The 13,931-nt window shown below is 27.2% G+C and overlaps 6 protein-coding genes across 6 annotated transcripts; 3 read left to right on the plus strand and 3 right to left on the minus strand.

Annotated features, from left to right (window-relative positions):
* Positions 1-302: 302 nt before the first annotated feature.
* ENU1_082710 (leucine rich repeat-containing protein) lies at positions 303-2,294 on the minus strand (the record flags this gene model as incomplete). Its single annotated transcript, XM_008858754.1, has 1 exon — positions 303-2,294. The coding sequence occupies one exon, from the start codon at positions 2,292-2,294 to the stop codon at positions 303-305; it is 1,992 nt and encodes a 663-aa protein (XP_008856976.1).
* Positions 2,295-2,425: 131 nt separating this feature from the next.
* On the minus strand, positions 2,426-4,621 carry ENU1_082720 (protein kinase, putative; the record flags this gene model as incomplete). The annotated part of the gene is made up of 1 exon (XM_008858755.1): positions 2,426-4,621. The coding sequence occupies one exon, from the start codon at positions 4,619-4,621 to the stop codon at positions 2,426-2,428; it is 2,196 nt and encodes a 731-aa protein (XP_008856977.1).
* A 234-nt stretch (positions 4,622-4,855) lies between these two features.
* ENU1_082730 (protein kinase, putative) lies at positions 4,856-7,173 on the plus strand (the record flags this gene model as incomplete). The annotated part of the gene is made up of 2 exons (XM_008858756.1): positions 4,856-5,346; positions 5,394-7,173. 2 exons carry the CDS (start codon positions 4,856-4,858, stop codon positions 7,171-7,173), a joined length of 2,271 nt encoding a protein of 756 aa, XP_008856978.1.
* A 163-nt stretch (positions 7,174-7,336) lies between these two features.
* On the plus strand, positions 7,337-8,884 carry ENU1_082740 (dihydrouridine synthase (dus) protein; the record flags this gene model as incomplete). The annotated part of the gene is made up of 1 exon (XM_008858757.1): positions 7,337-8,884. One exon carries the CDS (start codon positions 7,337-7,339, stop codon positions 8,882-8,884), a length of 1,548 nt encoding a protein of 515 aa, XP_008856979.1.
* A 378-nt stretch (positions 8,885-9,262) lies between these two features.
* On the plus strand, positions 9,263-10,339 carry ENU1_082750 (G protein alpha subunit, putative; the record flags this gene model as incomplete). Its single annotated transcript, XM_008858758.1, has 1 exon — positions 9,263-10,339. The coding sequence occupies one exon, from the start codon at positions 9,263-9,265 to the stop codon at positions 10,337-10,339; it is 1,077 nt and encodes a 358-aa protein (XP_008856980.1).
* A 108-nt stretch (positions 10,340-10,447) lies between these two features.
* On the minus strand, positions 10,448-13,726 carry ENU1_082760 (hypothetical protein; the record flags this gene model as incomplete). Its single annotated transcript, XM_008858759.1, has 1 exon — positions 10,448-13,726. One exon carries the CDS (start codon positions 13,724-13,726, stop codon positions 10,448-10,450), a length of 3,279 nt encoding a protein of 1,092 aa, XP_008856981.1.
* Between the last annotated feature and the right edge of the window lie 205 nt (positions 13,727-13,931).

A 13,931-nucleotide genomic window follows, 5' to 3' on the forward strand; every position in this document is an offset into this window, starting at 1 on the left:
TAAAATAAATGAGTTCAATCAAAAACAAGAAGCTTAATTTAGAATAACCGATACAATAAGTGTTTGTTCATTTTCTATAATATAAAAAAGAAAGGGATTTATTTTTAAGTCAAACTTAAATAAAAAAATAAGAATATTTTATTATGAATAAATTTGAAAGCTATACCTTAAATAATGTATAACTAAACAAGAAATTATATTTCATAAAGTTCAAATTATCTAATATAACCAGTATATTATCAAATCCTATTTTTTCAATGACAAAAGATAACAAGAATTAATTAATTAAAAACTTGTTTTAATTAATATGATTTTAATTGTTCACAGTTTGAGACAATAACCTTGCATTGTGTTAATTCAGAACGATTAATTTGTGATAAAGAACTATTATCGTCAAGAGATAAAATTTGTAATTGTTTTGGTAATTGTAGTTGTTTAATTTTTGAACAATTAATAAATTGTGCATCAACTAAACTAGTGAATGGTCGTAAGTCTTGGATAGCTTCAATAGATTCAACATCAACAATATTTAAATGGACAATACTTGTTGATAATTTAAGAACCCGTAATTCTGGTAACATTTCAACATCAAACCTTTTACATTTTGTCATTTGTGAAAGGTCTATTTCTTCTAAAACGTCACAATCTTTATAACTAACTTGTTTAACAGAAGTAGGAAGAGTAACTTGTTTAATATGTTCACATCTATCGATGCTGAAATTTTCAATCAAAGTAGTAGTTAAGTCTAAATGAATTAATTTTTGCGATTGCATTAAAGTAAATTCTTTAAGACTTAATGGTAATTGCATAGTTGTTCCAGCAAATTGACCTAATTCCAAATTAGTTAAATTAGTTAATGAAACTAAATTGAGAGAAGTAACTTGAGTACAATATGACATTTTTAATATTTGTAAATTCTTTGGGAAAATAGGATTTTTTAATGATTCACAATCGGCAAGAATAAGTTGAGTACAATTATTCAATGTTCCTATTTGTTGCATGTCTGTTAAAAGTGGTGCTCTATTAAATCTTAAATCTTTAAGTGATTGTGGGAATGTAACATTCTCAAAACTTGTTTCTATTGGTTCAAATGAAACAAATTCAAGTTGATTAAGACCCTTAATTCCAATTTGTCCATTTACACTAACATCTTTACCTATATGAGCAAAATTTTGTCTCCAATATAATACTTTAATTGTATTAGGAAGATTAACAATTCTCTTTTTTGATTTAAATTCTAAATCATCTCCAACTTTTAATTCTGTTAAATGAGTAAATTGTGTTAAGTCATAATATTCTTCAGTTTTTTGTTGAATTGTTTTTTCAGTGATTTCTAATGACCTAATACTTTTTAATTGTTGTGATTGATAAAATTGTCGAGGAACTCTTCCTGTAATTTTTAATTTATCAATTTCTACATCAGGAACTTCTGATGCAGGAACAGCCCTTTCAAGGCAAAGATATTGAATAGCACATTTATCAACAAGTTGAGCAACACTTGCTGCAACATATTTATTAGCAGGAGTAACAAGATATTTTTGAAAAATTGAAGGATGAAGGTAAAGTTCTTCAGTAACAATCTTCTCACAAATTTGTTCAGAAAAAGGATTAAGAATATCATACTTAAGAACAATAACTACATTATCATTTACTTTATTAATTTTTTCTATATCATAAAGATAATTACTTTTTTGAACAACAATTACTTTAACTTCAGCTTTTGGGTTATTATCTTTTAAAAGAGCAAGAATACTTGGTAAATATTTATCATCTAACATTACATTATCTAATGTAATTTGTTCTAATGATTTAGAAAAGAATGGAATAAGATCATTTAATGGATATTTAAGTTCTTGATTAAATGAAAGTAGTGAATAATCAATAGACAATTTCTTTAAACTTAATCCATTAAAATATGATAAGTCCATTTCCTCTAAACATCGAATAGTAAGATCAACACAATGTTTTAATAACATTCTACATGTTGGATATTTCTTAATTAAAGAAAAATCTTCTTCTTCTGATACTTCAAGAATAGTTGCAATAGACATTCTATAATCATTTATGTATTTAACTAAATTTTTAAATTGTCCATTAAATACACTTGCACCTCCAAAAATTAATGGGGATGGATCATCAAGTCTTTGTAATTTATTTTTTGTACAAACAACTTGATTATACTTTTTATTAATTTGAGCAAATTTACCTACTTCTTTAGTTGAGTGAATTTGATTTAAAATAGAGTCAAGAAATTGTGGTGCAATTCTAACGTGGTTAGAAACAATGGATGACATGAAAATGCATTGAAGGGTTTGTTTAAGGGTTTTTTATCTGACTGTTAATTTTTTCTTTTTTATAATTTTTTACTCTTTTCAAATAATTTGTTATTTAAAACGAAAAATGTTGTACTAAGAATAATTTGTTATTATTCATATCCTCCATCATCAGATTCTTCTTGTGGTGGTGGAAGAATAACTTCCTCTTGAAGTGAGTCATAAATTTCGGTGAGTGATTTAAAACAATCTCTAAATCGTGGACGTTTGTCTGGGCTATTAAAACAACTTGTAATAACTTCCCAAACTTTATCCCCAACGCTTCCATTTTCTTCAAGAATAGTTGGTTTTTCTAAACGAAGTCCTTTAATGACTGCATCAAGAGCGTCTTGGGCTTTAGAGATAGAAGAATATGGAATAATTCCTTTTGTTAAAATTTCCCAGAAAACAACACCATAAGACCATACATCACTTTTTGTATTAAATTGAAGATATGATGGAGAATTAGGATCACCAGCTTCTGGAGCCGTCCAACGTTTAGGAAATATTTTTGATTGAGTTGTATAATTACCATCAGCTGTTTGACGTGATAGTCCTAAATCAGCAATTTTAGTGATATAACCTCCTTTATCATCATGAATATATAATAAATTTCTTAATGCAAGGTCTCTATGAACAATTCTTAATGACTCTAAATAAGCCATTCCAGATGCACAATCAATAGCCATTTTAATTTGTTTTTTAAATGTTATATTTGCACGTTCATTTTTTGGATTTTCACGACTCATTAATTTATCTAATGAACCTTCAGCTAAATCAAGAATCATGAAAATTGTATCTTTCTCTTTATATAAACCATACATAGTTATTAAGTTTGGATGTTTCATTAATTGTGTAATAGTTGCTTCTTTTTCTAATTCAATTAATTTTTCTGGTTTGTCTAATGCTCCATTAACTGCTTTCATTGCAACAGGAGTAGTTCCAAGCCACATTCCTTTACAAACAACTCCAAATGCTCCATTTCCTAATTTTTCACCCACTTCACAATCTGTAAGATATTCATATTTTCCATGTAATTTAGAAGAAGATAATCCATCTTCTTTAGCAATAGCTGCTGATAATTGTATAGCATACCCTTTCTTAATTCCAGCTTTAATTAATAAAGCAGTAGAACTAGAATGAAGAGTATTATAATCATTAATTTTTGCTTCAAGAAGTTTTTCTATTAAATGAGTTAAATTATTTTTCTTTAAAAAGTAATATAATTCTTCATTAACAATTATTTTTTGTTGTGGAATACTTAATTTTTCTTCTTCAACAACTTTTTTAAGGTCTTCCCATTTCATATTTTTATTTTCAATACTACAAACAATCATTGGTTTTGTACTTTTTTCTCCTCCAATAATAATAAAAAATGACCCTCCATTTCTAAATGAAAATGGTATTAATGTATTTCCCCATGTTTTTTGTTCCATAAGACTATTTTTAATATTTCCTTTTATCATTTTTTCACTTCCCATTCCATGAACATCATAATAATAAATATCATCCATAGGTTCTTCTCCTTTATTTCCATAAACAGAAATTGCTACATCTTCATTTTTGAAATATCCAAAACGTAATTCATTCTTTGGACAATCAAAATTACTACATTCAAACCATCTTTGTGTGTCAATGTTAAATCTACTAATTTTAACCGACTCTCCTTTAGTAGTATATCCACCAATAATATACATATTCCCACCACTTGTAATAAAACATCCATGTTTTTCTCTATATAAGTCTTCATCTTTACCTCCAAGAATAAAAGAAGAAGAACTATCAATATCAAATTTAATAAAATCTTTTGAAAATACTTCAACGTCATTACTTTTCTTTGAGTTTGTTCTTCCACCATAAATGTATAATGCCCCTTTATATAACACAGTAGAATGAAAGTATTTTCCAGGAACTTCACCAAGTACTATTTTAAGTTTTTCAATTGAATAATTTTCTGTATCAATAACATCAATTCCTTTCATAATTTCTTCATATTGTAACCCACCAACTAAATAAATTTTTTTTTTGTAATAAGTTGCTGTATGATATGCTCGTTCAAATTGTATATCTAACTTTACTTTTTTCCATTTTAATGATTCGAAATCAAAAATATACAAACAACTATTATACTTCTTTTCTGAATCTATCCATCCTCCATAAACATACATTTTACAATCTCCATAACATGTACTATGTCCATATATTCCAATAGGTGGTGAATTATTATCATTTGGTGCTTCAATAACAGTTTTGATTTCAGGCATTTCAAAAAGAGTAATGTATTGATATTTTGAGTTCAGTTTACTCATCACAACATATCACATATCATATTTTCCTAATTTCCCGATTTCGCTGATTATTTTGATGAAACGTCATTTCTAAAACAATAATTTTATTATTATGTTATTTCTTTTTTGTTTTATACAAATGAGTTATTTTTGTTGAAAAGAAGGAATTTAATGTCTTTTCTTCAGTAAAAACAACAAAAAGTTAGTACAATATAAAGTCATCTTAAAAAAGTGAAATTATAAGACAAAGTGAAGATGTCTGAAGTTACAATTAAAAAAATAGTTGAAATCCCAAATGAAGGAAATAACGAACATCCTGATTTTAAAACCATTTCACCTAAACTATGTTCTGGAAATGGATATATCTATCTTCAAGGAGGGTCATTAAGAAAAATACAAACAGGTCAATTTATTGAAAATTTATGGCAATTTGATATTTCAAATTTAGTTTGGAGAAAACTTGGTAATTTAGAGAACTTTAAATTAGGAAGAGAATATCATACAATTACTTTTGATAATGAAATTATTTATGTTATTGGAGGAACTAATAAAAATAATCCAGATGGTATTTCAGGTATTGATAAGATTAATGTAAATACATTTGAAGTAACTCATTTTGACTCTCCTTCTTTATCTAAAAGAAGTTTTCATACATCAGTTATTAAAAATAGTAAAATTTATATTATTGGAGGATTAGTTCCAATTGAAGGAAAAACAAAAGGAGTTCCATGTGATTCTTTTATAATGTTTGATAATAATTAATTTAATTTGATAATAGAAATTAATAACATAGTTATGACACTAAGACTGATGATGTTAAAATACAAAAATTACCATTTGGAAGTATTGCACAACATACATCTTTTATTGATGACAATGGACTTATTTATATTATTGGTGGTAAAGGAGATAATAATGTTAGTAATAAGAATATTTATATTTATGATATTTATAAGTCAAAATGGGAAACTATTCCTTCTCCAATTAATCTCGATTTATTAAACCTTCAATCTGTTTTTGTTGAAAGTAAAAAAGTTGCAGTTCTTGTTGGTGGTAGATTAGGTGCATATAAAAGAAACTCATCAATATACATTCTTGATACTAAAACTAAATCATTATACAAAAAAGATAATGGAATAGAATTTATTGCTCCAGATTGTGGTATTTGTTTACTTAAAGATTCTATCTTTGCTTTTGGGTCATTTGATAAAAATATATCAGTATTAAGTTTTGATGAATTCTTTTCAATTAACTCATTAGTAAGTAGTTCAACTCGTGTTATTGTAAATGGTGTTTCATGTGTATCGGTTGAAGTAGGAGAAAAACCTAAATTAGATGAAAAGGTACAAAAAACACTTGAAATTTCAAAATGTGATTATGATGAAATCTCAAAGATTCTTTTAGAAAATGGGTTTAATACAGATGACACATTTTGTTTACTTGACCAACCAATTTGTGAAGAATTAAAAATTGATCCAGTTGTTAGTGCTGAATTAATTTCTAAAAGGTCTGATGTATATGATGAAAATAATAAATTCGGAGAGGATGCTCTTAAAAATTTTAATTATCTTACAGAATGTGAAGTAGGTGAAAAATTAGGAAATGGAGCATTTGGAGTTGTTTGTAAAGGAATGTGGCTTGGAACTACTCCTGTTGCAATGAAAGCTATAGACGGAGCATTAGATAAACCAGAAAAGTTACAAGAAATAATTAAAGAAGCATATGTTACACAATTAATGAAACACCCTAATGTAATAACTATGTATGGTTTATATAAAAATGAAGAAAGTTTATTTATGGTCATTGATTTAGCTGAAGGTTGTTTATTAGACTATGTCCAAAATAAAGGTGGAAAATACCCTGAATCTAAAACAATGACATTTAAAGATTATGTGAGATGTGCTATGGATGTTGCTTCTGGAATGGCTTATCTTGAATCACAAAAAATTGTTCATAGAGACCTTGCATTAAGAAATGTTCTTTATATTCACGACAAATTAGGAATTCGTGGTAAAGTAGCAGATTTAGGACTATCCCGTAAATCTGAAACTGGAGAATATGCAGCTAAATCCACTGCTAAAACAATGCCAATTAGATGGACTGCACCAGAAGCAGCTGCAAGAGGTATTTTTACAATAAAAAATGATGTTTGGGCATATGGAATTACTTTATGGGAATTGTTCACAAAAGGAAAACTTCCATACTCTGCTTTAAAAAAAGAAGATGTTATACCTTCTGTTAATGCTGGTCTTCGTTTAGAAAAACCTGATTATCTTAAACATCCAATTCAAACTATAAATAGAGGTATATGCAAAGAAGAAGTATCTGAAGATGATGGATATGGAGAAACACAAGAAGAAGTATCAAAACCAACAGAAATAGAAGAAAATGATGATGAGCTTGGAAATGATATTTGGGAAATGATGTATCGATGTTGGGACATTGAACCACAAAAAAGACCGACATTTAAAGAGATATATAAAATATTAGAAAAAGTAATAGAAAAAATTCCAAATGAAAAAGTAGAACAAGAAGTTAAAGAAGAAAGTGAAGAGGATGATGGTTATGAATAAAATTAATTTATTTCATTGAAACGATTTAACTTTATAAAAAAAAATAAAGATTTTTGCTGAGATTAAAGCACAATTAGAACAATAATACTTTCAAAGATTCAAAAATGTGACTATAGGGTTTCTTTTCATTTTTCTATCTTAGAGTTAATCAACACAAAATCACATGGAAGACAATAACCAATCTTCTTCAACAAATGAACAAATATCTTGTTGTCAAGAAAGAGTAGAAGAAGTAAAAGAAAAAAGAAAACAACAACCAAACCCATTATCAAAGAAATCAATGAAAAAAAGAAAGAAAATACTTAAAGAACAAAATGAGGGAATTTGTCTTAATTTTATGAAAACTGGTAAATGTGAAAGAGAGAATTGTAAATATTCACATGACCTTAAAGAATATTTATCTAAACGAACTGACTTGTTAGAAGGAATTTGCCCATTATTTAAAGAGTATGGATTTTGTCCAAACGGATATACTTGTGAATGGTATAAGTCTCATATCAATGAACAGGGAGAGTTAATAACAAACAATGAGGTAATGAAATTACATCCTTTTAAAGAACCATTAAATACTCAAAAACCAGAAACACTTCATGTACTAAGAACAAATAAATTTGATTTTAAAATACCTGAAGAATTTCCTGTCCCAGAAAAGAAAATACTTGATTTAAAAGGAAAGTTAATTCTTCCATCATTATGCACTTTTGGTAATTTACCATTTAGAAAAGTAGTTAAAAGATTTGGGTGTGATGTTACTATGACAGAAATGATTATGGCTGAGTCATTAGTTGAAGGTAAAACAAGTGAATGGGCTTTAGTTAAAAGAGACCCATCAGAAGATATATTTGGAATTCAGTTATGTGTTGGTAATTCAATGTTAGCAGCAAAAGCATGTCAAGTCTTAAATTCGGTTGATTGTGATTTTTATGAATTAAATTGTGCTTGTCCAATTGATTATGTATATAAAAAAGGAATGGGTGCTCAATTAATTGAACGACCAAAAAGAATTGAGTCATTACTTCATGCTATGAGAAGTGTTACAGAGAGACCAGTAGCAATTAAAGTTAGAACTGGAAAAAGTAGTAATACAATCCAAGATGTTTTATTACCAAATTGTGCAGATTATGGAGCAGCAATGGTAAGTATTCATGGAAGAACTAGAGACCAACGTTATACTAAATCAGCAGATTGGGATTTTATTAAACAAGCTACAACAATTACTCAGTGTCCAGTTATAGGAGTTGGAGATATTTATGGATATAAAGATTATCAAAAAGCATTAGATTGTGGTGTTACTACTGTAGCTATTGGAAGAGGGGCATTAATCAAACCATGGATTTATACAGAGATTAAAGAAAAAAGAGATTGGGACATATCATCATCAGAACGTCTTGATATTTTAAGACAATATGCATTAGATGGACTTTCTCATTGGGGAAGTGATGCACAAGGAATTAGTAAAACAAGAGAATTTATGTGTCATCATTTAACATTTATGACAAGATATGTACCAGTTCATTGTGTATTAGAAACTAATCAAGAGATTTCAATTAAAGTTAGAAATGATAGAGTAATGTGTTATCGGGATGATATGGAAAAATTATTAACATCAGATAGATTAGAAGATTATATTAAAATTACAGAAATGTTTCTTGGACCAGCTCCAAAAGACTTTGTGTATGTTCCAAAGCATCAATCATATGTGAAAATGTGAAATGCTTATCATATAATTAATTTTTAATAGAATCTTTTCTAAAATTAAATATATTCTATTCAAATGATATAAATAATTTTTTGTAATAATTCTAAATTTAAAAAAATCTATAAAATAAAAACCCTAGTTCTTTAAAAATATAGTTTCAATACTACAAAGAAAAGACATAAAAAAGAAAACAAATAGTAAAAAATTAAAAAAAATGAGTTAGTTGTTTATGAAGAAAAAAAATTAAAATCAAAAAGATAAAAAAAAAATATAAAATAGAAAAAAAAAAAAAAGAAATTGAAGCTAAAAAACCCCAAAAAAAGAGGAATAGAATAATAAGGTTTGAATTAGTAAGAAATCAAAAAAAAAGAACTGGAAAAAAATAAAAATATGGGTTGCGGACAAAGTAAAGATAACAGCATTGATAAACAAATTGTTGAAATGGCTAAAAGTAAACCAATTACTGTTATGTTACTTGGTAGTGGAGAAAGTGGTAAATCAACTATTGCAAAACAATTAAAAATTTTATTTGGAGGAGGATTCCCAGAACAAGAAAGAGCTACTCATAAATCTTCTATTTGTAGTAATGTTGTTACTTGTATGAGAACATTAATTGAACAATCAGCTATTTTAAATCATCCAATGAAATACCAACCTAAAAGTAAAGAATTTACTACTGAAGACCCTGTTACTCTTCCATTTTCACCAGAACTTGTTGGTGATGTTGAAGCACTTTGGGCAGATGAAGGAATTCAAGCTACATATGAAGAATCTGCTAAATTCCAACTTCCAGATTGTGCTAAATATTTATTTGAAAATGTTAAAAGAATTGCAATGGAAGATTATGTACCAACAGAAGAAGATTTAATTCATAATAGAACTAAAACTACTGGTATTCATGAATATGATTTTGTTGTTAAAGATATTCCATTCCATCTTATTGATGTTGGAGGACAAAGGTCTGAACGTAAGAAATGGGTATCATTCTTTAGTGATGTAGATTGTGCTATTTTTGTTACATCACTTGCTGAATACGATATGAAATTATATGAAGATGGTAATACCTCTAGATTAACTGAATCTATTGCTGTCTTTAAAGATATCATGACAAACGAATTTTTAAAAGGTGCTGTTAAATTAATTTTCTTAAATAAAATGGATCTTTTCGAAGAAAAATTAACTAAAGTTCCATTAAATACCATTTTCCCTGAATATACAGGAGGAGATAATGCTGTAATGGGTGCACAATATATTCAACAATTATTTACTGGAAAGTTACAAACTGAAGAAATGAATATTTCTGGTGCTGATGGAACTGCAAACATTGAGGGAGCAGTAAATGAGAAAGTATATACAAACCCAACAAATGCAACTGATGGTTCAAATATCAAGAGAGTATTTATGTTGGCTGTTGATGTTATAATGAAGAATATGGCTGCTAATGGTAAAATGAGACCCACCAAGTAAATATTTTGATGTTATACAAATTTTTATTTGGTTATTTTATTTTTTTTTTGTTTTATATAAAAATTTTAAGAAATAAAAATAAAGTTTAAAAAAACCAAAATAATTGTTTTATTGGTTTGGTTGATTGTTTTCAAAGGTTCGATTCAAACATGCCATTACTGCTTTACTCTTACATCCATTTTGTATTTTAAAGTCTGATGGTCCAAAACTGATTACTGGTGCAGGTGGGATTTTAAATGTATTTGCATCGAAAACAAAATTAACTGGAGTTAATGGTGATGCCATTGTATTATATACATGGCTAATAATTCCTTGTCTTCTTGATGCATTAGAATATGTTGTTTCTGAGTGTTGAATAATAGAACGAATAGTTCCAGTAACAAAAGTAATTAAACCCTCAGCACTGAGAACAACATAGTCAATACCAAGAATATCTTCATTATAAATAGCATATCTACCATCTGGAAGTGGCTCAATAACAATAAATTGTTTACCTTGAACTATTGAATCCATAGCCCATTGTTGAGTAGTTTCAGAACAATTTCCCCATAAAATAATAACGTCAGATAACTTCCATAACTTTTGTTGAGTTTCTAATTTCTTTATTCTAGAATTTGGACAGAAAATAATTTGTTCAGTTGGAGTACTTACCATTGGTAATGCAACAATGTCTTGTTTAAGGTTCATGATTGATTCTGGGAATAAGTTATATGACCCATCAGCTACTTTAACAATCCATCCTAAACGTTGTACAAACCACTCAAATTCTTTTGTATTATCAACAATTTGTTCATCTTTAATATTAACTAATGAAACAATATATTGTGGTCTAGTAGCAATTCTATCTAATTCTACTAATGTTTTAGAAATAAAGTCTTGTGAAAATGGTATTTGTTTTAAGGTTGTTGTATTTGGGAACACATTTAAAGCACAACATAGTTTAGCTACAGTATATGTAGAAAGAGGTGTAGGGAATGTTGTAGTATTAATATCAATAGTTGGAATATCTTGATAAGGATCAATAGGAATTAAATCACTTTTCATTGATTTAAGTGAGTTAATAAGTTGTTGAGCTTTTTCACTATAAGGTTTAACATCAGTAATTTTTGAAATACCTTCAATTCCTTTAAATTTATAATATCCATTATTACTTACTTCAAATGTTATTTCCTTACCAGTAACATTTTGTTGTTCTGGAATATCAGGAAGTGGAACAGGTGGCATTAATTGAACACCACAAACAGTTTGACAATGAGAAGTTCTAATAATCATAAGCATTGGTAATTCAGGTTGTAAGAAAAATGCTGGAAGATCAATTAAAGTAACAAGAGAATTTTCACTAGAAACAAAAATAGAATGATATTGAAGTAATTCAGGTGCACTTATACCAATAGATAATTCACAAATTGGAGAATGACTATAAAGAATAGTATTGACTTTATTAATTGTAATATTTTTATTAAACATTGTAATACTATCAGAAACTTCATGACTTGCTTCATTAGATAAAATATTTAAACGATCAATGACACGGGAATAATTACCAAATGATACAGTTGGAACATACCCAATAAGTCCAAAGATATATCTTAGTAAAAGATTCATATCAATAACAAATGAACCTACTTTACTAATTTGGAAATTAGCTTCTGTAATTAAATTACAATAACATTTCATTAAAGTATCAGAAAGATTAACAAGATATTTATTATTCTTTAAATTTAATGAAGCAGAGGTTTGATATAATTTATAAAATGCTGATCCAATTTGTGGAATTTTAATTAAAGTTGTAGAATTAGTCCATTGTGAGAATTGTCTAGTTAATAATGACAATAATAGTTCAGTAAATGAAATTGACTTTATTTCAGAAAGATAAATTCTTGATACTTCAAATAAATCAATAACAAGTTGTAAATCATTTTCATCTTTTAATTGTTTAGATAATATTTCTTCTACCATATTAACCATTTGATTATAGTCTTTAAAAATTTCATTAGTAACAATTGGAAGTGGTCTTGAAGCATAAAATGTCATTCTAGGAATTATTTTAGCAAGGATTTGGTATAAATTAGCTCTTAATAAAGGTTGAGGATTAACTTTAGTAATAACTTCATACATATATCTAATATAATGTGGATATAACATTTCAACACCTGGAAGTGGTAGATCAAGAATTAATGGGTATGATAATACAGTAATAGAAACAGGATTAGGAGTATCTAAAATACTAATTAATCCAGCATAAAGATTAGATACATATTCTGTTTTAAAAGTAGTTCTAGGAGCAAAATTAACAAATAATTTTAAGATAGTGTCACAAGCCATATTAACAGTATCATCATATTTTTCTCTATTAATTACCATTGTTTGGAATAAGAAATCACCATAAATTTTTAATACAATATTTCCATCACATACCTCAGCAGGATAATCATAAAAAGTTTCAATAAGAAGTTTATTTGCGTGAGTAGCATGCAAAGCAATTTTTTGTGATTTAGTAATACAGTTACCAATAAATCTAGAGAATCTAATGAAAGCATAGTTAACATATTTAGTTGATAAATTCATAATAAATTTATCTAATACATGTTCATTATGCCAAGGCAGCCATTGAACTTCAAATTCTACTGTATCTAAATTCTTTCCAATATTATTTAATACAGTTTCTGTTAATGACTGTTGAAGACCATACCATTGAGATATAGTTTCAACTTCATTTGACCATACAGAATAATCTCTCCAAATAACTTCCCATAAATCCATATTCATTTCTTCTGAAAGCATCCAACTTTCATGGAGAATATAAAGAGATAATTCAAATTCAGCATGGAATTCATTAGAATTTTCTGGGAGTTTTAAATGTTCAAAATATTTTTTACAAATACCAATTAATACTCTTACAATAGTATCATTAACTTCGGGTGAGAAAGAGTCATGATAAGTAACATAAATTTGTCTTATAAATAATAATATTTGAACAGAAAGAGAATTTCTCATATCTTCTTGTTCCATCATTGTTGTAGGTTCATTTTCAAAGAATTGAGACATTTGTTTAATAATAATAATTAAGAATCCATTAAAATCATCATCTACAGGTTTTGGTCTAAATCCTTTTTCATTAATCCAATTTTTATAAATATCTAATCCACGTTGAGTTAATATTGAATGTGACAATGGTAAAGAGAAACATGACCCAATTAATTCATAGAAAAAAAGTAAATGGGGTTGAGCTTTAATCATAGTTTGTGAATTTTCTTTATTATCAAGTAATTCTCTAAAAATAGTTGTTAACACTTCTGCTTTTGATTGAAGTGGTAATAATTGAAGGATATTAGTAGATGGGGAGTGTTCTAATAAATGAGTTTGAGCCAATATTTCAAGGAACATAATTTTGATATTATTTTTTAGTTTTTCTTTTCATTTTTTTTTAAGTTCTTTTTTATTATTTCAATTTTTTTATGATTTTTATGTTATATATAACATTAACCAATTAATTAAAAAAATAATAAAATAATAAAATTGGTAAAACCTAAAGTGAAAGAACTAAAAAAGGGTAAACATCTGTGTTGATGGCTGTTTCCAAGACCACTAA

Source organism: Entamoeba nuttalli, assembly GCF_000257125.1.
Source record: "Entamoeba nuttalli P19 unplaced genomic scaffold asmbl_3826, whole genome shotgun sequence".
Classification (NCBI taxonomy): Eukaryota; Evosea; order Mastigamoebida; family Endamoebidae; genus Entamoeba; species Entamoeba nuttalli.